The sequence below is a fragment of the Atractosteus spatula genome, assembly GCF_055471065.1.
Source record: "Atractosteus spatula isolate fAtrSpa1 chromosome 11 unlocalized genomic scaffold, fAtrSpa1.hap1 SUPER_11_unloc_1, whole genome shotgun sequence".
NCBI lineage: Eukaryota > Metazoa > Chordata > Actinopteri > Semionotiformes > Lepisosteidae > Atractosteus > Atractosteus spatula.
Window position 1 is genome coordinate 1 of NW_028296630.1, and position 23,670 is coordinate 23,670.

The 23,670-nt window shown below is 38.0% G+C and overlaps 1 protein-coding gene across 1 annotated transcript in view; it reads left to right on the forward strand.

Moving 5' to 3' along the window:
* Positions 1-5,928: 5,928 nt before the first annotated feature.
* LOC148811427 (deoxyribonuclease-2-alpha-like) overlaps positions 5,929-23,670 on the forward strand; it is a 39,051-nt gene continuing 21,309 nt past the window's right edge. The window contains exons 1-3 of the mRNA XM_088908765.1: positions 5,929-6,078; positions 6,619-6,800; positions 9,203-9,299. Of these exons, the coding sequence (XP_088764891.1) occupies positions 5,929-6,078; positions 6,619-6,800; positions 9,203-9,299 (429 nt within the window). The remainder of the gene's footprint in view (positions 6,079-6,618; positions 6,801-9,202; positions 9,300-23,670) is intronic.

Below are 23,670 nucleotides of genomic sequence, written 5' to 3' on the forward strand. Positions count from 1 at the left end.
GTCTTACTTCTTTTACAAGTAAAGTTATGAAAACCACTTTAGAACTAAACAACAGGATCGCTCATATGAAGACCCTAGCAGTAGTCAATATGGTTTTAGAAAAGGTCATTCTTCCTTTACCAACTTGTTAAAATTCTTCAAACAAGTCACAGCAGTAAACACACAGAACGTACAAAATGATATGATTAGATTTTAAAGATGCTTTTGATAGTGTTCTTCTTAAATTAAAGGCAATAGGCATTTAGGGAAATTCATGTATTGAACTGGTTAAGGGACAGGTAATAGTACAGATCAGGGGTGAATAGTCCAATAGAAGATGAGAGGAATTAAGAGTTATGAATGTGATTGAAATGACTGAAAAACAGTTGTCTAATAGCCAAATTACCACACACCTTTAATCAAATAGCTTCTTATTGAATAAACCTGACATTAAGATGCCGCTGGGAAGAACTGTATCCAAAGTCTATCTGACCCGCTGCCATGGAATAAAGAAACTCGAACAGTGACACGTCAAACCACTCTGTGTTTCCAGGGATCCCTGTAATTCCAAACTCCAGGAAGATGCCAAAAAAACCATCTTTGCTGTCGAAGATGTCGACCGCTTTATCCAGAGCCTTCCTGTAAGAATCAAAAAAGGAGTTCTATTGATGGGAACCTCATTTGCCTAGCTGATCTACTGTTTCTGAAATAAAAATAATTGCATTCATGTTTTTGTATAATGTTGTGTTATTCAAATAGGTGAGCACACTACCACATCCATGACCAGACACTTTTCAACTAAATCACAAAATGGTTTGTTAGTTTTAATGTTGTCTGTAAATATCTTATTGGTGTACTACACCATTAAAAAAATAAAACAGTCTTAGCCTTCATAATTCTATTCATAGTTATAGCAAGTAACTATTCAAACTATTCAAAATCCTCAAAGCTACTGACCTACAGTAGTGCACTTCATAAGATTGAGTAGTGAAACACGAACTAGGGGAAACTATTTGAATTTTTTTTAAATATAAGAGGTTTAAATAATCTACCAAACAGGGAAATGCATATTTTTATTCAAAGGGTTTGGGGCCTGGAACAAACTACCCAACTATGATGTGGACGCCGATATCCTGATGTCCTTGAAGAAAGGGTTAGACGAGTTACGTGAATGACTTAGCCACTGAATTAGCTACTGAAAAACCAAGCAAGCCAGATGAACTATCAACGTTCTACTGTGCAACAACAAGTGCACCTAATGAACTTTTGTGTGATTGGCAAGTTGCAATGCCTCACTGCACAAGCTGTATTGCTGGTCAGAGGGCTTAAAACAAATTGACAACTTTTTGTGAAAGTACATAAGCTATAACTATAATATTCTCATTCCAGAAAATGTTGCGTTTCTTTTTTCCATCTATACTGTATATATAGAACTAGGAACTTATGTACTCTGCGTCTTTGGTTTCCCTTCGGACCGCTTAGGGGAGCGAACGGTAAACGGACCGCGGTGAGCAACAAGTTTTTTTTTTTGCTTTTCTTTTAAATTTTTTTAAATTTTTATTTATGCTTAACAAAAGAACAAACATTACAATACAAACAAGAGTACATATAACAATTCAAAACAAAAATATCGTTAGGGGTACATACTACTACATCAATTCAAGTTATGAAAAAAGATTAAACAAATTAAATAAAAATAATGTCCGCACCGCTTTCATATTTTTGCATTTCGAAATAGTCTCCAAATACCCCTTTACTTCCATTTTAAAATACTCAAACACAGGGTACCTCCCAGACCACTTCATTTTATGTATGTGATAACGTGCCAGTATAATAATTAAATTTATTACAAACGAAATTTTTCTATTGTTTTCATTGGGGCTGAAACTTAACATGATATCTTTTTCAACAAAACAAATATCAATATTGGTCTCTTTTTTAATATAATTCTGCAACTTAGTCCAGAACATTTTTACCCTGGGACATAACCAAAACAAATGCTGAATAGTTTCAGGGCTATTGTCACAAAAAACACATTTGTCATCTATATTAATTTTAAATCGTTGGGTAAGAAGAGTTTTAACTGGGTAAATTTGATGAATTATTTTGTATGAAACCTCCTTAATTTTACTGGTTATACAATATTTATTGGGCATCATCCAAATTTTTCTCCAATCAATGCGTTTTCCAAATGCAGAATTCCAATATATTGAAGTCGCAAGTAAATTATCATTTTTTAACAGGGATCTCAAAAATTGGTTATTACATCCACAATTCGCAATATCCTTTCCTTGTAGTCTAATATGAGCTGTAAATTCTTCCAATGTTTCTAAAGGACTACTATTACAATTCCTTAAAAGAGTTCATATTTCCCCAGAAATCGCATTAATTACAGTAAAATACTGATCCAAAGTAATAGAAATATTGTATCTATTAACAAACTCGGTGTAACTATATATTTTACCATCAGCCTTGATTAATTGTTTAATCCAAATTATATCATTCTTGACCCAGTTTTCAAAAAATAAGGTTTTATTTCTAATTTTTATATATTTGTTGTTCCAGATAGTAAATCTATGTGGGGAAAAGTTGTTTATACATAAGTGACCACGTCAGAAGTACTTGTTTATGAAAACTGGCAAGTTTCAAGGGGATTTTTCCAATGTCAAAGTTACACTTTAGTAAAAACTCTAGACCCCCTACTTCTTGAAATATCAGATTGGGGATTATATGCCATATACTTTGCTTATTTTCTAAATAGTTTTGTATCCATTTAATCTTAAAAATAGCATTAGATGTCCTAAAGTCTAAAGCATTTAAGCCCCCTTCTGCCTGTGGACAACAAATCATTTCTCTTTTAAGATAATGGGGTTTATTCCTCCAGATAAATTTGAAAAGTTTGGAGTCAATTTTCCTAATAGTTGCAGGTGGTACGTCCAGAACCAGTGAAGCATAAACTAATCTAGATAAACCCTCAGATTTAGACAAAAGTATTCGACCATTTAAAGAAAGGTCTCTTAACAACCATAAGTCAAGTTTTTTTTCAAATGAATGCATAATTGGAGAAAAGTTTAGATCATTTCTAATTTTTGGATTTTTGGAAATCTTCATACCTAGATATTTAACTACATCTTTTACAGGAATATTACATATAGATGAAACATCACAGTTCCCAAGAGCCATCAGTTCACATTTTTTTAAATTAAGAGAAAGACCAGAAACAGAGGAAAAAACATTTATACACTTAATTGCCTTCTCAATCTCTGCATGGTTTCTTAAAAATAGCGTTGTGTCATCAGCTAATTGGGAACACTTAATCTCTCTATCCTGTATTTGAATACCCTGAAACACATCTTGTTTTATATGAATAGCCATAACTTGTGTGACCAGCAGGAATAAGAATGGGCTTATGGGACATCCTTGTCGAATTCCCCTACCAATTCTAAATCTATGAGAAGTTCCATGAGCCAATTTAACAGAGCTGTTACCTTGATTGTACAAAGTTCTAATTACCTTTTGAAAATACTCACCAAAGCCAAAAAAATGGAGAGTTTCAAAAATAAAAGAATGTTCAATTGTGTCAAAAGCCTTATAAAAGTCCACAAATAGAACAAAGCTATCCTGACTAATAAGTTCACCATAGTCTACAAGGTCCAACACCAAACGAATATTATTACATATATGTCTTCCTTTCATGAAACCCGACTGTGACTCATCAATAATTGAGTCAAGGCCTGTTTTCAGTCTCTCTGCAAAAACAGAAGCAGGAATCTTTCCATCATTATTAATCAAAGTGATAGGCCGCCAATTATCTATCAACAAATGATCTTTATCTGGTTTTGGAGTTATGGTTATTAAGCCCTGAGTCATCGAGGTTGGTAAGACTCCCTTGTCAATTGACTCCTTAAACACCAGAAGAAGAAATTCAGCCAAATCATCTCGAAAGGTCTTATAAAATCCAGTGGTAAGGCCATCATTACCAGGAGATTTGTTAACCTTGAGCTTATTAATAACTTTCTTAATTTCAAAGATGGATATCTCTTTATCACAGATGGCTTTAAACCCTTCGTCTATAGTTTTAAAGTCTTCTTTTAATGAGTTCAGAAAATCACACATTTTTTCTGTAGAACATGCCTTACTAGTATATAACTTACCATACAAATCTGATACATATCTTGAAATTTCTACAGGATTTTGAGTTTCACAGCCATCTATGTTAAGTTTACTAAGAGATGTATAATCTCCATTCTTGTTTTCCAAATTATAGAAGTATTTTGAGTTTTTTTCGCCTTCCTCCAACCATCGTCTCCTGGATCTAACAAAAGCTCCTTTTGCTTTTTCTATGTATAGTTCATCCAGTTCAGCTTGCAGTCCAATTAATTTACAAACATCTGTTTGATCAGTATTGCTGTCATCAGTAAGATCACAAATTGCCTTAATAACTTCCTCTTCCTTTATTTTATTAGAGCGGACAGCTTCTTTACTTCTTTTTATAGCAATCAATCTTATCTTATACTTCATAAATTCCCAGTTTTGGCTATATGAATTTGTTAATTGAGCTCGCCTCCAATATGTTTGTATAATTTCCTTCATTTCCATTTTAAAGCTGTCATTTTCCAAAATCATATTATTGAGTTTCCAATAAGTCTTAGGGACTTTAGAATCCTCATTGTTACTCAAGTTAACAGAAAGATAAATTGCTTTATGGTCAGATAGTACTAATGGTTCAATAGAAACCTTGTTAATCTGTCCTTCTAATGCATTTGAACTTAACCAAAAATCTATTCTTGATTGTTTAGATCTGTCCTTGTTACACCACGTGAACTCCTTTAGTCCTGGATGTTTACATCTCCATATATCACTAATTCCTAAGCCTTGACATAACCTGTGCAACTCCATATCAGGAGGGGGAGATCTAGCAGGTACAGGGTATCTATCCAACTTAACATCAAAGACTGTGTTAAAATCACCCCCTAAAATAATTTCAATATCCTGGAACTTGTCCTTCACCTTATTCACTTCTTCTTCAACTTCAAGAAACAAGTCTCTGCTATATTGTTCATTATTAAAAGCATATATATTCCCCAGCAAAAACATTTTCCCATTAAGAGCCACTACAAGAATTATCCATCTGCCCAAATGATGAACTCTACTACTAATAAATTTACCTTTAAATTTACCCTTTAATATTGCAACCCCCGCAGATTGATTACTACCAAATGATAACCAGACATCACTCCCCCATTGACTCTTCCAAAAATTCAAATCCGAAGAACAAGCGTGCGTCTCTTGTAAAAAATAAAAATCTGCATTAAACCTCTTGCAGTACAAAAAAAATAGCCTTTCGTTTTGTCAAATCACGAAAACCCCTGACGCCCTGCCCCCTGGTACAATGACCATCTGCGATCCATGAAGGCAGCCTCTCGCAAACTTGAGCGTAGGTGGCGTCTTTCCGGCCTACATGTACATTATCAGGTTTGGAGAGGTTACTTATCTGAATATAAGGTTACTATAGAGTCTGCTAGATCCACCTACTTCTCTCACATCATTGAAAATCACCAAAACAATCCCAGACATCTTTTCTCCACCATCAACACACTGCTCAAGCCAAACTGCCCCACCACATTACCTGCCTCATCACAACTTTGCAACACATTCTTACATTTCTTTAGTTCTAAGATTGACAACAGTATGTGTGCATTTGTTTTAACCACTTCCTTCACTGCTTTCATATCTGATCTTAAGTCTCTCACCTCCTCCAACGCGAAGTCCACTGACTTTTGTAAGGCAGCAACTGTCATCGTGTTCTTTCGAATCAATGCCTCCAAATGATCTGCTCTCTCATTAATCTTCCTGGAGAGAAGCACCACGATGTTATTCTGCATTTCCAGCAGAGACGGCTCATCTTTCATCCTCTTCATGAGGGGCTTTTCCGGAGTGTCGGGCTCAATGTCGCAGTCGGAGTCGAGCAGCTGTTCCAGCTGCGGCTCTCCGGAGCTCCTCTCGCTGTCGAGGGCGGACGAGTGCTCGGCCTCGGGGGCGCCCCGGCTCCGCCGCTCGCCCCTGCTGCAGGGTGCACCTGCCCTCCTGAAGGCCGCGGCATTTTCTAAACGTCCTTCTCTTTTCGCTTTTTTCCACCAGTGCTTTTTTCAGAGATCGAATCCATCCTAAAATAACGGGTTTTTTTTCCAGTAGTGCAATTCAGAGGAAAGAAAAAAAAATCGTATCCAAGTTTTAACTTTTTGGGTTAGAAATAAAATTAAAACTCTCCAAAAATTGACATAAAGTTAGTCAAAAATCATAGACATCCAAATCAAAGCAAATTTTCTCCTTTCACCAACAGTTTAAGGGAAAAAGACCCTTCTCAAAAAGAATTTTTCAGCGCTTAACAAAACACGTGCGAACTGGTCGCCATCTTGCCGACCTCTCCGCGGTGAGCAACAAGTCCTGAAACGATTAGCCAGCATCTTGGTACTGTCTGCATGAGAGAGTAATTTTAATATAATTTGTGTTCCTGAAGATCGATTTAGATTATTCGAGAAATACAAACTACGATCATAACATTTATATTTATAGCACATACTCCAAATATGGCGTCTCGCTCTCCATCGTCTTCCCCCGACTCTGCTACGGGTTCAGGTACCGACCCGGCTCGGCCGGACACAGGAGAGCCGCTCGGTGGTTCAGATTCGGACTCAGACGGGTCTCGGGGAGGAAGGTTGCGGTGCTGGTGACCTGGGGTATCGCCTGGAAGAGACAGAGCTCGAAGCCGAGTTTGAAGCGGCAGCTGAGCGGCTCCGTGGACTGGTGCAGACAGCGAGGTAGGTATAAACAGGTAAAGCAACCCCAAACCTTTGGCAACTCTTTAATAAACTGCAGCAAAGGCGTGTTTGATGTGTTTTCGGGCTCAGGATCAATTAGTTTGAAACCTTCCAAATGTGCACTCAGCATGTGCATAATCAGTTTCTGTCATATAGTTGGTGACAATGGGGGATAACCTTCGTGTTTATAAAGTACTGAGTACGTTTGGATGTAGAAACCACTAGCAATATTTTCTAGTTTCCCAAGGGATCGTTTTAACTGACGAACGTTGAATAGAAGTGTACAAAACGACTTTTCTGAAGTCGCGATTTGTGCGCAACAACGGGTTGGCTTGTTGCTTTTCTTGAAGTCTGTGACGGGGGAAAGTTCCCACTTTACATCTTCAAGACAACAACTGGCAAGAAGCAGTTTCCTCATGACATCTTGAAGTTGTCAGTCAAAGACTTATTAGGACCAAGATCTGATCGGCAGAAGACTCGGATGATACCTGTTTAAATTCGCAATTTTAATGTGAGGAATATGAAAGTGCTTTAAAAATCGTTAACAAGCTCTCGCGTGACATCAGATATATAAAAGTGCAGAAATAAATACTTTTACACAGCCATTTTAAAAGATATTTGGGTGGACACCAATAATAGAGTTTTCACTGGCATGATAAAAACATGCGACACAGGGATACGTACTATGATTGTAAGCTACTAAATGTGTATGAATCAGATGGGAAAGCAGCTCTGGTCTGGAGAATTTGGAACTAGCAGTAACAAGATGTGAATCCAGTCTGTGAATGCAAATTCATATTTGAACGTTAATCCTTATTTGAGCCAAATACGCCTATCTGAGACATGCTGACCTATTTAAATGGAATAAAATGAGCAACTATAAAGGCAATGACATCACACACTGTGTTTCCAAGGACACATTCTCATTTTGAGCATAATCTCAAAATGTTCTATTTCCGTGCTGCTGATGGCAGCAAGCTCTTGTGACGTACAGGAGAATAGAAGTTCAGGACTTGCTCTGCTTCATGAGATCGACATCGCTTAATAAATTCTTTAACCAGTTTTGTCTTAAATAATTATTGTTATATTTTATCACTTCAGTGCTTATTTTTTGTTTCTCTTAATTCCTGAAATTTGTAGAAAGTGCTTAAAATAAGATTTTTTAAAAAAAGTTTTCACCTTCTTACTGCCATTTTTAAATTCAGTCCTGTATTTCCTGCAGAATGACCTCAAACATTGTTTTCATAATCTTGATACAGTACAATGTTTGCCGCTTGGACTAAAATTTGTTAAGCACTTTATGATGATGCTTTCTAGCAATAGAAACTGTAAATTAATTGTATGTGATAAAACTTTTTTTCAGATTTCAAATTCTGTCTGGTTTGACTTTTCAGGTCAAAGTTGGAACATGTAACACAGCAAAACCAGGCTTCTTTGACTTTGAAGGACAAAGGAAATGGTAAGTTTGAATGAACTACAGTTAAACTGGTTTAATTGGAAACTGTCTTCTTAGATAATTGTTTGTAGAACTACGTTGTGATTATAAGCATAATCCATCTACAGTACCTCCTTGTAGTACTACATTGCACCTGTGACATTATTTCTCCTGGTAGTCCCCAAACATTTTGTATTACTGACAAACCTACTGGCCATGTATACTGAGTTATATACATTATTTATATGCAAAATTTAGAAATAAGCAGTTGGCATAAATGAACAGGGTAATACAATATATATCTATATATATCATATCAAGCACATTTAAAAAATAAATGGAATCATTTTCCACACAGTGAGCATATTGCCACTGTGAATTTAAAATAGGAATACAGTTAAATTCCAGTGTATTTGCTGTTTGAAACAGCCATTGTTATCCTCTGTTCACATGATGACTAGCTAATCATATTCTTAAAGTTTGCTTCTTCTCATTGATACCTTTTCAGTTGTTGAATATGTATTCCTTTTAGTAAGCGATAGCTAAAGTATTGTGCACAAACTCATTTTAAGTTACACGAGGCAAGAGACAAATCTGTGCGAGTCCACAAAACCCACACTAAATATAGGTTTCAGTGTTGTCCAGAAAAAAAGAAAGGTAAATGTGCGAACTTTTACAGTGATTGTAAGAAACCCAACAGACCAGGGACTGTAAGTAGGATTTCAGTTGTTAAAGGCTAAGTAACATCCTAGACAAGTAACATCTGTCTGTCAATTTATGGGATAGACTGTGACTAGATTACGTACCCGAGAAGATGAGTTCTAGCATTGACAGTCTCCTTGCCGAACTGTATTAAAAATAGAAAACAAAACATTTGTCCTACTGAAAAGCTGTTAAGAGTGTGGTTTCTACCAGCTGGGCTCTGTAAGGCTGCTGATGGGTTACACATTGTGCTGTGATGTTGCAGGCAGGCCTGGAAGCAGCTCGGGGACATGAGCAAAGAACAGGCCATGCAGGAGTATGTAGCGTGTGTGCATTCTCTGGACCCAGAAGGAGGCCAGAAGGTACTGTAGGAACTTCTGACTCAATATTGCTTAAACCTGCTATTTGTTTGGTGTCAGCTTTTGGGCGCCAGAATGACGTCATGCATTGAGAGGGTGAACTGTCTCTGGGACAAGCTATCAGATTTGTTCTAGAGATAAACCTGTTCCTGGGATTCCTACAGTACAAGAGACAGTTTCACATGATTCATCAGTAAACTACTAGCTACTAGCAACCTAATGAATACGGTCACTTGAGCAGCCCACTTGTGTCTGTAACCTCTCTTGCGTTTTTCTGTTCTTGGTAGTTTGTATATTGAAGTAATTCTGGCAGTAATTTGTAACATTAACCTCTCTCAACACAGCAACAACGATAGTGACAATCATCTTACCTAAAACAAACGTGAATATTGATGATCAGAAACTAAGGCCCACTTTAAAAATCACAAATATGCTCCTTAAAAAAAATCACAGAATCGGGTTCCAGATAGCAGCATGTTTTGCTTACTCAAAGAGCAAGAGGTCTGTTTTCTACCAAATGTTACCAAAAACATCCCTGCCCATTTGCAGCTGACAGGACTTGGCTGTTTCCCCATATATACTGTATGCCATATATATCCAGTGAGTATAATATGAAGAGGGGTGGATCAGGGATTTAGTGTTCACTGTTGTCCCTTTTGTGCTACATTTAAGAAAATAAAATAATTTTTCAGTATGCAGTGTCTTACCTTTATGACTACTGAGAATAAGTACTCTGGAACACAATCAAAAGAAAATTAAAATCTATATAAAGGGCCAGCATGGCTGTGGAGTGGATAGCGCTTCTGCCATGTAGCACTGGGGCCCTGGGTTCAATTCCAGACCTGGGGTGCTGTCTGCGTGGAGTTTGTATGTTCTCCCCATGTTTGCGTGGGTTTCCCCCCACAGTCCAAAGACACGCTGGTAGTTTAATTGGTTTCTGGGACAGTTGGCCTTGGTGTGAGGTTGTGTGTGTCTATCTGTGTGTGTCCTGTGATAGACTGCTGTCCCCTCCAGCGTGTATACTGTACCACCTTGCGCTCACTGCATGCCAGGATAAGCTGCAGCTCCCTGCAACCCTGTATTGGAAAAAGCAGTTAGAAAATGGTGGGATTTATAGTTTAAAGTGTGAAGAGTATGTAGATAGAACAGTTATATTTCAGAATAAACAAGTATTCCATGTCTATGTGGAACAATTATTTGTTTATATTTTGGGTATCAATTTTGAGGTGACTAAAGGATTTACAAAACAGTAGTGCCTGGATTTTAATGAAGAGGATATGGCATTAAGGAATTAAGTTGTTTGAATTCAGCATTAGCTCTTGTGTAGATTTAACAGCCCAGTTCATAGAGGCCACGCAGAGTGGCCTCGATGTGTCAGCGTCTCTTACGATCATTGGTGCTATTAGTTGCAGTTCATGCTTGGCAAATTTGACATCTTGCCCAGAGTGGTGAGTGCAGTATTGCAAGATTTTCTCTCTTCACAATTCTCATGACTATGCATTGAAGGACAATAATAATAGTATAATGTTAATTTATGAGTGTTTTTAAATAACCCTCAAAGCTCCTTACAGTAGTACACATAATACACAAAAAAATAATGGCACATATCAATATTATAGCATTAATTTTTCAGCTGTTGAGCTAATATCAGTCTTGTCACGGTTTGCTTTCAGAAATGTTTCTTTTGTATCTATATCTTAATTTCAGACAGACACCTGTAAAGTACAGAAACCAGAATAGTAGTAATCCAATTTGATTTTCAAATTAATCTGTCAGCAGGATAGCAGTGAAACCCAAGCCCATAATGGTAAAAACTTTGCCCAAGAGCCAGTGTATAAATATTAAATAGTTAAGTTTCCAGTACAAATCTCTATGTAATACCTCGGGTTAGTGCACTTTTAACTAGGATTGATGAATTTGTTTCTGGTTGTGGTATTGATAAATAAGAGCTAAACCAAGGAAGGGATGTGCCAGATATCCCAAGATAAGTTTCCATGTGATCCAGTGTGGGACTGTGATTGACACCAGCAGCATTTTAGTTGAATAAAGAGCACATTAAGTGATCCAGAAGCCACTGGAAAATCATTAACTGACTTAACAATGGTAGTTTCTGTACTGTGGATCCAAACTCCAACTGAAGAGGTTCAAAGAGCCATTAGATACAAGATGCAATTAGAATTGAGTCGCATTGTCCATTTCAGAGTTTTTGTGAGAAAAGGCAACTTGAGCACATAGTGGTAGTTAAGTGCTTGAGGTCCTAGGTCGGTTTTTTTGCAACAGGTGTCTGTTTCAGTCTATGAATTGAAGACCCAAATGTCTTAATTTCACAGTAACATTCTAGAGCTTAAGGATAGAGACAAAAATGTACAGACAAACCTCGAGTTACATAATAGTTCCGTTCCAGAAACCCTTACGTAACTAGAAATTTACATAAGTCGAAATGCCCGTTAATCACACCCCACGGGCTATGCATACATGTGTACAGTACATCAATATGTCAGTGAACATATGATGTTATTTCGGTCAGTTTCTTTCATATGAAGCACACATAGAAAATTAAGTTCAATAATTATTAATGCAGTGTTCTATAAATAGAAAAAATATCTAAACAAAAAAATAAATTCCAGTACTGAATAGTACATCGTTATGTCAATGAACATGTTGTAGAGGTTTTCTGTCATTTTTTTTCATATGATGCATACAGAAAGTTAAGCTCTATAATTTATAATGTAATGTGATATCAATAAAAAAATTGAAAAAACCTGTTTGCCCGGATCGTGGTCACTGGTGACCACGCCTGTCCCCCCAGATGACACTTTTTATTTTTAAGATAAACGCAAGATAAACAACATTTTTTTTAACTGCTCCACAAATTTTCTCACATGCACGTATTCTCCAATATCATCACAACAAAACCATAAAGTTTGTTTCCACAGATATGACACTGTTATGCAATAAACCAATAAATTAATGAACTAGCAGAATCCCAATAAAAACACCCGGCTAGCACAGCATGTCAATATCATACATTTTTACCAACAAAACAGCAAAAGCAAAAACCAGCGTATATATACAGTATATATATTCCATGTTTTTACCTTATTCTGAAGCATGATATATATCCAAAATAACCCAGACTAGTTTATCTCCAGTTTAACTCTTGAAGGTTATTGACTTCGTAGTAAATGTTTGAAGAACGACCGCTAGAACTAAGGCGATCTGATTGGGAAAAACCACTGTCATTCATTGTATTTTCAGCCATTTAGAGCCCTATGGGGGTAAGGCTTCCTCTAGAAGCCTCCAGCTGCATTCCGCCTGCCTTTTAGCTGTCAATCATTGACTCAGAAGGGGTAATCAATCAGTTTCTTATCAGTGCTCCTTTTTTTCACAGCAGAAGGCAACTCTGAGGTTTTTTTCCATTGCATAACAGCAGATAAAGGCTCTCTAGCAGTGTCTAATGGTTTTTATAGCAATTGCAATGGTTATTATTCTTATTTTCAATATTTTTATGATTTTTTATTATAGGCGTGAAATTTCATTCCAGGTTCAGTCTTCACAAAACATGATGTAGAATTTTTTCTAATTGATCAATTTTTCCCAGATTTGTATCCAAGCTAGTAGTCACCTAGAACAAGGTTTTCAAATCATTCCCAGGCCCTTGACATGCATATAGTTGAAAAATCTGACCTCTGAAGACCAAAAAAACATTTTCGCCTCCTGTTTTTTTTTCATATGTTTGTCTGCTGAGTGGACACATTAAGAAATATAAGAAATTTGACTGTTCACATTCAATGCCAAGGGGGTTACCTTCAATTTAAGACCTGAACCAGGCTCCTGCTATGTTCTGCTGCAGAGATATAACAAATGTTTAAGGAGGAGGAAATTGGCTAAATGTGTCAATGTTAATAACAGGTTAAACAAAAATTGGAAGTGTCAAACATTTTTCTCCTACATTTTTATGTGAGAAAAACAAAACAAAGAGTTTGTTACCTGTCAAGGTAGGTGGGGTGTTCACTACCTCATTATTTTTAAAGCAACTTAAAACGTAAGTGTACAAATGCATAAATTAAGATTCAAACAATCAAAAGACAGTACAACAATCAAACAGCAAACTGGAACTATTTCTGATCAAATAATCTGTTCTCTGATAATAAAATTGTTGTGAAAAAGTAATGTTACATTGATAGTTCAGGTGGGTAGCTGCGTCAGCATGAGTAGGCTGCAAAGGAACAAGTAATAGGTTTATTCCATGCTGAAAAAAAGAAGAAAGAGAACAACGTTTCGGCCGTGGAGCCTTCTTCAGGTGTGACTCCAGTATTCAATTATTCACCAGTTAAATGAATCTTCAATTCCAACTCGGCTCTTACCTACCCAATTAATCTAATTATTTGCTTAGCCACAACGGTTTAATGTCCTTCCCCAAATCTCTGGGTGCTTCAGAGATAAAAGCCATGTCCCAGTTCTCGACCTGCGCCCTAAGCCATTTCTACAAGTCCGCACTTCTGTGATGTAGCGCAAGTGTGAACTTCAAGTGCGCCAGTATTAAAGGGCGCACTAGTACAAAAAGGTAAAAAGCACCCTCGCGTGATGTCACTGTTTTGTCACACGGCTCAGGAGGGTCAAAATCCAAGTCGGCTGTTAATTTTTTCGTTGTCCGCTTGCAGTTTGATTAAATTGAATTTTATCTCGTCAATCCCTGTACAAATGTAGTGACACTGTGTTCATTCATGTTGAAAACTTAACCTCGATTCATAACAGGCGAAGTAAACTAAGGAATCACTGGCAATATTGCTGCTTATTCCAAGCTGTGTACCATTAAATACATTTCATATCGTCTGTCCCAGTACAAAAATGACAGTACGAGGAACATAACGCTTTCATTCAACTAAATAAGGTAAACTTGGCTATACCTCAAAGCTTGTACTATTAAATACGAGCACCATTAAATACTCCGTGTACAGAATACAAAGCAGGTAAATGAATAAATATACATCAGTCGAAATGGGGGTGACGAAATAAAAGCTTTATGTCAAAACTTCGTACGTAGAATACATACAGTTTGAATCTAAAGTAGCCTAATGAAGTTTGTTTTTTCAAAAAAATTGTAGCGCTCCGGTGTTCATGTGGGTATGCGCCCTCTCCTCTGCCGCCTCAGGTCGAACCCCCACCATCGGGGACTCGAACCCGGGCCTCCGGCGTCACTCAACAGGGACCCAGCCAGCTGAACTAAAGGGAAATCTCCCATCAGCCCGGCGGCTGCGGTCCCTGCTATTCACAGGGAAGGGCGGTGACGTCACCGCGCTGGTAAGCCGGCTCTCACAACCAATGGTGGCCGTATGCGTTACAATATTATGAGCTCTAAAACTTAAAAAAAGTTCAATTTTGCTAATACGTGAATGTTTTATTCTCCATGGCAACTTCTCTCCGCCTTGATACGTTAGAATGTGGAACGTCACCATTCCGCGAGCAATTGGGGGTAATTCCCTTCAGCGGAGTCCACTCCAATGCAACCCGAGATCTGCTGGATCATGGCATCCAGAACTATAGCTGGACACACATGCTTTAAGCTGGTTCTCTTTTTTCAGCTTTTATTTATTCTAAATTGTAATGTTTAATACACGCAATGAAAGAATGTGTCCATCTACTGTTTATTACAATTTACACCTCTTTGCTGTTGCATGTATACTGGGGAATTAGTAAAGGCAGAAAAACCACTCACCAGTCCACAGACTCCCCCTGCTCGTTCCTGCAGGACACGGCTGCACCAGCAGTGAGCCCACTGTGTACAAATATCATCAGCGGCCAGATCAGCAGCATCCAAACGGCATCCTAATGGAAACAAGGGCTCAAGAAATCTGGTTTGTCCTTCTCAATTGTCTACAATCAAACCATCGAATTTTACAGAAAAATGCAATAATAAATCAGTACCAAACTGTTTTCTTCATTATAAAATGCCCATCATTTTTTCAAACCTAGAAGCTTAACTTTCAAGACAAATTTGCATGTTGAGTCAAACCTTTCCAGCTTGTACTGTATCTCATGCTTAAGGCTGGCACACAAGACAAAGTAATATTTGGTGAAGAAAGACATTTCAGTTCACACTTCACTTCATACACAGCATTTATGGTCTATTTAAGTCTATTTATGGTCTATAAGTTACAGTGCAGTTCTTTCTTGGATTAATGTGTCATTTATTGTAGTGCAATATGGATGTAGTGCTATGCGATCAGTCATTAAATGGACATTCAGCATTTTCTATTATGCTTTCATTCCCAACAAACAAAGGTAAAAGTGTATGTGAATTCTTGAGAGATTTCCAATAAAGCCATCCCATAGTCATTTTCTAGTTTTTAAGTCCAGAACTACCACAATGGTAGAAAATGAAATGTAGGCTTGATGTTAATAGCTGCAAAAATAACAATGCAATAATGATGGAGTAATAAGGGACTCAAAGGCTACATAACTAAAGGCTAAAGTTAGGAGCCCAGATGCCAACTTAAGCAAGACAATCCCCAACTCGTACTGCAGAGGGTGAGTGAACACGGCTTGTGAACGATACTTCTTGTGTGACTAAATTCAATCACGGAACATTCTAATTCAATTTTCAAAACTAATGAAAGAAAACCAGACACTTACCATGAGTGTGGCCTTGAAGCAGGTTTTAGTCTTTCAAGACTAAGGAGAGACAATACAGGCAGCTACTTCAGTTTTCTCACTTCTCCAATTCAGGCCACGAAACCCGAAAGTGTTGCCAGACCAAAACTTGCCTAAAAGAATGCACAGAATGCCAAAAAAGGCATTTTGCAATTGACCTTGAAAGACAAGGAACTATTTGCAGTTCTGATTTTCCGGTATATCCAGTATTAGATACGTGAAAGGACACTGTAAATCAGACTATGATCTAGAGCAGAATTTCTCAGTTAGGTACTTTGATTATTTTGACATCATTAAAGCAGTTTAAAATAATATCATCACAAATGCTATTGCTACATTTGTGAAACAAAATAACATTCCAATGAGTGTTCATTTTATAACAGTCTTGATGTTCTTTCACCACAACAGGGTTTTAATTCAATAAAAAAAAATTCTGTATCCTAACTCCCAACATGCGAGGACATATGAGCATGGACAGTGATTTTGCCCGATCAGTGCAACTCACATAGGCTTAAAAAGACCTGCTGAGCGATTGCTGTATCCAGTTGTTCTTTCTTTACATCTGTGCTACTATTCATTTCAGGAACCAAAGAATTTGAATAGGACAGCGAGAGCACATTTCACCTCTATTTAAGGAAGCTCTCAAATACAACAGTGTGGTGGGTCAGCAGTGTTGATGCACTAGTTTCAGCTGAGGGGGTTCAAGCCTCAATCATGTGTACATAGACCCACGTGGGGGTGAATTAGCAAATTAGTTAAGGGTGAGAGGCACATTCTCACATGGTGTCAATTAGCCTAGGTTTGGTACAGTTTATAAATAGTTCTATGGGAGGATTTTGTTGTTGTTGTTGGTGGTGGGGCAGCTTGTGACTTAAATTTTTTCTGCAGTATTTCCTTTCTGTTGTGGCTTGTCCATATGCTGGGGCCTAATGAGGTCTGAAGAGGCTGGCTTGTCTCAAACCGCTATTTCAGTCTTCCTTTTATTAGCTTGTATTCATATTGTTTTTTAATACAGAGAACAATGACTTCATTGTATATTAGAAATGAGCATGTCTAAAAGCTAAAGATAAAATGTAGGAGTCCTTATATTAGAAGATCATTACAATAATTGACATTGGAAACAGTCTAAGGAAGAGAAACCGGAATAACTCCCACATTGAAAGGTACAGTATTGTGTTGTAAACTGAGAGGTTAAAACAACTTTATCACTTTTGGCTGGAGGATTGAAGATGTGGAGACTTGAGTATTCAAAATCCTGAAAAGAACTGAGAATTTGGACTCGGGCAGCTACAGTACTTCACATTCAACATGGGGGGAGAGAATGAAATTGAAGTCTGTGATGGAAAAGACATGCTGTGCAATCCAAATCACAGGAGTGTTACAAAGAATCTTTTATCAATAGTTATCAACCAAACAGAAAAGATGGGCAGAATATCTTTCTCTCGCTTGTAACCTTTTAACATTCCTGGGCTAGAACTTTATCAAAATTGGAAGTTTAAAACCGCACATTGAGGAAGCAGCTGTGATCAAGGTATAAGTCCCTTCACCCAGTTTTGCATAAGGGGAGTTTTTTCTGGGTTTACACTTTGTCAGACCAATATTTGAAATCTGATCCTACTTGGAATTTTGTTTAGACAGACCCACAAAATTAAGCTCAATAATTAATTGCTTACACTTACAGTATATTGCACTTTACAGGTAATGGGGACTCCCCTCCGCCACCACCAATGTGCAGCATCCACCTGGATGATCTTGGCAATCATCTCCAAACAGTGCAAAGCGGTTTTCACTTTCTTCAAATATCAGTGATGCATTAAAATTGGACTGAACACTATACTTCCAAGAACAGAAGTTAGTGTTTTGAGTGTTTTTCTTGGTGTGTAATAGTGATTCTATTTATCTAAGCAGGTACAGTGGGCTCAAGAATTATTGGCACCCTTGATAAAGTTAAACAAAATAAGCTGTATAAAATACACAGCACAGATAATGAGTCTATCTTATGCCCAGACAATGGGAATTATTTCAAAACAAATATTTAAAATGAGTAATACATGTTTTTTCCAGGAACATTAATGTCAAAATTATTAGATCCCCCACTTTTCTTTAAGAAAACTGAACTAAATAAAATCTGAAATGAAGTTCTGCTTTTTTAAATATAACTCAGTCAAAAGGAACATTTTCTGGACTTGCTGTTTCACCAGGGTATAAAAAGAGGTAAACACACATAATAAAAACTTTGGCCATCCACCACCATGGGGAAAGGCAAAGAAGTGACAAATTAAGAGACAAATTAGTATTAATCTTCACAAATGGTAAAGAAACCAAGGGTCACAGCTGGAGAACTGCAGAGTCTGGTTGCATCTTGGAGTCCTTGAGTCTCTAAATCAATAATTAGATGGTACATCCATGCCAAAAAGCTATTTGGAAGGGTTGCCAGAAGGAATTGATAACAAGAAACAAACTGAAGTGTCTGGAGTTTGCCAAATCCATTGGGACTTTGACTAGAACCCGGTGCTATGGTCAGGTGAGACCAAAATTGAAGTGTGTGGCCACTCACACCACCAGTACGTTTGGCGTTGGAGAGGGATGCATACTCACACAAAAAAACGTATATTCACTGTGAAATATGGGGGTGGAACATTGATGTTGTGGGGTGGTTGTGATGCCACTGGGGCCCTTGTTAAGGACAAAGGTATCATGATCTCTACTAAATATCAGGATATTCTGGGCAAAAATCTGGCTGCCTATGCCAGAAAGCTACAGCATGATTTGGTCTCTGGTGGACCTCCCAGCATGACAGTGATCCTAAACACACCATTTAAAAATCAACTAAGAAATGTTTGAGAGAAAACAAAATCAATGTTTTTCACTAGTTTACCCAGTTTTGGGGTATATAAAATATAAGTCATTATCTGTGCTGTTTATTTTATATGGGGTTTTTTGTTCTTCATTAAGGGTGACAATAATTTGTGAGCGCACTGTAAGGTGGTAGAAGAAAACGGGAAGAAAAACAGTGCCAACAGGAAAAATAAGACATTTGAGGAACACAGCACAAGATGCTAGTAGAAACGTTTTTTTTAGAAGAAATCATGTTGTGCACATTTTTTCCCAGGCAAATATGACCCAGCTCCACCAACAATGGAAGTCAGGAATATCTGCGTACCTCAGCAAATAATATGCTGTTATCTTAACTTATTGATTATAGATTAGATGCACACAACAAAAGAGTGCTGGTAGACCAGGAATTCCACTAATCTTAATATATTCAGAGCTGCGAGCACCATCATTTATTGGCTGTAGATGGGATTCGCACAACAGAAGACAAAAGCACAAAATGAGGAAAGATTTCACAGAACTGCTGGTGGTAACCCAACCAAACCTATAAAGAAAAAACATTTGCGCAACATAATTCTGATTGACATTTACAACCAGTGTCCTCTTATTTTAAATGAAGAGCTTTGCCACTACACTTCACAGGAAAAAAGCTGCTTTCTGATAATAGATGAATGGATTGATAATTGCAGTCGTTGGGTGTTTCTTTTGTGTTAGCCATCAACCCATGTTTAAACCTATACATTTTAGTTGTTCTGGAAAGAAGCACATTTGCATTTGAGCAACTTTTTTTCTTGCTTTTCAGCAAACATTAGCTTCAAAATATCAAACAGCATTTGCTAAACCTGAGCGCAATTAACACTGCTCTGCATCTGCAACAAATAGATACAGAAAGAGTCAGCGTAACTGAATTGCAACAACAGGGTCAAACATTCCCCCTCTTACAGCTTAAACATGTCTCTGCACCTAACAAACCAGGACACAGCCCCCCTGAAAGCGTAGTAGATAACAGGGTTTTGTGAGCAAATAAGTCCTCCACTTTTCCACTACTGGCAGTCCTCTCTGTTTAGATCTCCAGTGCAGATCCACTGGTCTCCATCCTTCTGGGATACACACCACTTGGCATGATCAAAGTGAGAGCAGAACTCCACAGGTCCCGGCAGTTTAATTCTTCTGATATTTAAAACGTGTTCAGGAAGGGAGCAGTTCGAAGGCAGTTCATGCTCTTTTCGTTGCCAGGTTTCCGTCAACAGAGTAGTCTTTAAAACTTGAGCAGCCCAACCAGTGTAGATGTCTGTAAAAGACAACCCTCAAGTATGTCAACAAAGTAGAAATATAAGGCATTTAACAGCATCTACAATGGCTCTCCAGACAGGGCTCTTTCTTGGCTTAAAGAGAAAGGAAACACTCTGTGAAAAGTAAAAAAAAAGCTCTTACCGGTCTGGAATTTAATTTTACTGCCATTTTCACATTGTATAATGAAACATTTCCCCTTACTAAATGGTTTTCAGTGCTTTGCTTTCCAATTAAGTTCTTTCAGAACTTTTTATGTTTTAATAACAATCACAACAGAACAACATAAAAGAGCTACTGGTAGTGATTGGAAAGCCCTTGTAGCAAGACAGTTTTAGAAGCGCAACATGTGTTTCTGCCCTACAGATGTGAACTACAAATGTGCAGTTTGTATGTTCTCCCTGTGTTTGCAGGGGTTTCCTCTGGGTGCTCCAGTTTTTGGTCCCACAGTCCAAAAACAACAGACTAGTTGGGTTAATTGGCTTTTGGGAAAATTGACTCTTGGGTAAGCACTGTGTGTTTTTGGCTCTGTATGCACTGTGATGTCCTGGCATCCTGTCCAGTGTGTATCCTGCCTTTTCCCCTTTGCTTGCTGGGATAGGCTCTGGCTCCCCAGTGACTTTATAGTGGATGTTGCGCACCTATCTGAGGGAATTGTGTAGATTTGTAAGTGATACAGAGCGCATTCCGGCCGTTCAGTTTCCCTGAGGACGGCCAGCTGTACCCCCTTTCTGGGAATGGAGGGAAGTGGGGGACACTGTGACTGAGCCAGAAACCCTGAGTCTGGTCAAAGTGTAGGGCTCCTGTGTGGACACACAAAGAGATATTACAACAGACCGAGATAACAGATCACATTCTATTCATTCATACTTGCAATGAACAGCAGTTAGCGATTTATGAAGAGTCAGTAGATGATGGATTGCAAGTTATTACCGTTAACACAGTACTTTGAAAAGGTCAATAATAATAATAATAATTCCTTACACTTTTATAGTGCTTTTCTGGACACTCCACTCAAAGCTCTTTCCAGGTATTGGGGACTCTCGTCCACCACCACCAATGTGAAGCCAAAGTGTACACAGAACACTCACCACACACCAGCTATTTAGTGGGGAGGAGAGCGGAGTAATGAAGCCAATTCAAAGATGGGGATTCTTAGGAGGCCATGACTGGTAAGGGCCAATGGGAAATTTGGCCAGGATGCTGGGGTAACACCTATACTCTTTTCGAGAAACGCCCTGGGATTTTCAATGACCACAGAGAGTCAGGACCTCGGTTTTATGTCTCATCCCAAGGACAGTGCCTTTTTAAAGTATAGTGTCCCCGTCACTATACTGGGGCATTAGGACTCACATAGACTGCAGCGTGAGCACCCCCTGCTGGCCCCACTTACACCTCTTCCAGCAGCAACCTTAGCTTTCCCAGGAGATCTCCCATCCAGATACTGACCAGGTTCACAGCTGCTGAGCTTTAGTGGGCTGCCAGTTGTGAGGTACATTGTGTTTAATTTAGTAGTGGCAATGATAAAGATGATACTGATGTTTGTATCCCTGGAAGCAATGGGCACAAGGAAGGTGACACATTGGACCGGAAGTCAATTAATCGCAGGGCAGATACAGACACTGAAGCTCACACTAGAGCTAATCTTTTCTCAGAAGCCAATCAGCCAACCAGTATATTTTTGGACGGGGGGAGGAAACTGGAGCACCCAGAGGAAACCCTGGGAGAAAAGACAATTTCTTCACAGATGGCATCCTGAGTCCAAAATCAAGCCCAGGGCCCCAGTGCTGTAAGATAGCAATGCTAACCACTGTACTACTGTGCTGCCTGGTTAGTAGTAGTAGTAGTAGTAGTAGTAGTGGTAATTTTATACCCACCCAAATTAGAATTGGCGATTTTATCTGTACATTTCTGCTCACGCCCATGACCTTTGACCCCAGGTTTGTCCAACCTCTCTTACACAGTCATACACCTATTGACCTTACACAGTGATGTACAGGACTTTTCCAGCCCATCAAAGAACGTGTATTCCCAGTGCTGAGCCACTTATACTCCACTACTTTCGAAATTCTAATTGCCATAACATGGTCTTTTATAATTAATAATTATAAGTCTTTAGCAGACATTAAATCTAATAAACAATAAATCCGTGTTAATTTTATACTGATTTTATTATAGAATTTTTATTATAGTTTAATATAGAAAAATTGATTATGTTTTTGAAAGAATATTCGTAATATAGTGATACAAATGCATCACTTTCTATGCCATGCTGTGCTGTTCTATGAAATGCTAAGATACACTTCCAAACAAAAATAATTAGTATCTAATTATCAGGGTCCTTACTAGTGTTATCTCGCTAACTTGCTAAAATATCCTGTAGAATTCTTTAAAACATCTTTCTCACAATGATTTCATTATCCTAAAAAAAACCAACAATACCTCTTTATCAAAAGAGGGGCAAGAAGAAAGTGATCAGGCAACTTTTTAAAGTTATTTAAAAGTGAGATGATTTGATGAGTTTTACCAAGAATACTTTATAAACAGTTCTTCTGATTGCTTTCTTACTACATTAATAGAAGCATATTACCAGGAATATATAGATACAGGCTTGCAAACACTTATATGTGCAAGTAGTTCAGGTGGGTAGCTGCGTCAGCATGTGTAGTCTTCAAAGGAACAAGTAATAGGTTTATTCCATGCTGAAAAGAGAAGAGAGAAACACATTTCGGCTGTGAAGCCTTCTTCAGGTGTGCTAAAGAAGAAGGCACACCTGCACACCTGAAGAAGGCTTCACAGCTGAAACGTTGTGTTTTCTCTTTTCTCTTTTCATCATGGAATAAACCTATTACTTGTCACTTATATGTGCATGTGTGTTTATTTGCTTGGACCTCATGATATTTCTGTAATGAAAGGACAGTGTTAACCTTAGAAACAAAGGCACAATCCTTATAAAAGAACTCTGAAAGCAATCAAATCCAGTTAAAAGATGTTATTGTTATTCTGCTATTATACAGTGTATTGTAATTATGTGTTTCAAGAAAATTAGTTTGAAGGCTTACCAAACCACACGACAAGGTTATGATCTAGTGTTGCTTACTGTAGTAAACTATGATAAGAACAGTAGATTAATTAGGGAAGCATCTGGGAACTTATTTTAACTTGATTTATCATGTTAATTGCAGGATTAGAGCACAAAATATTCTCATGGATTTGCCTTCACAAAAGTCAAACTATTCAATACCATTCAACATTCCTCATTCACACCCGATCATAACTATCCTAACTTTCTGTAAGTAAGGATTCCATTGTACCAGTACATGTACATGCAATAAGGTTCAAGTTCTATGTCAATATGCAAGAACAGATCAACTATTATCAAGGAAACAAGGCTTGATTAATACAGTGTAATACATTTAATACTGGTGTTAATTGAAGTCGCATACGTGCAGCTTTCAAGGGTGCCAGCCTGTAGAGGCAGCACCTGTATGGAGACTTTTCGGCAGCACCGGGAGCAGTGCGACGCATTACAGGGGAGGATTGGGAGGTTAGAGACACTCCTGAAGATGCAGAAGCCGGAGACAGTGTGTACCTG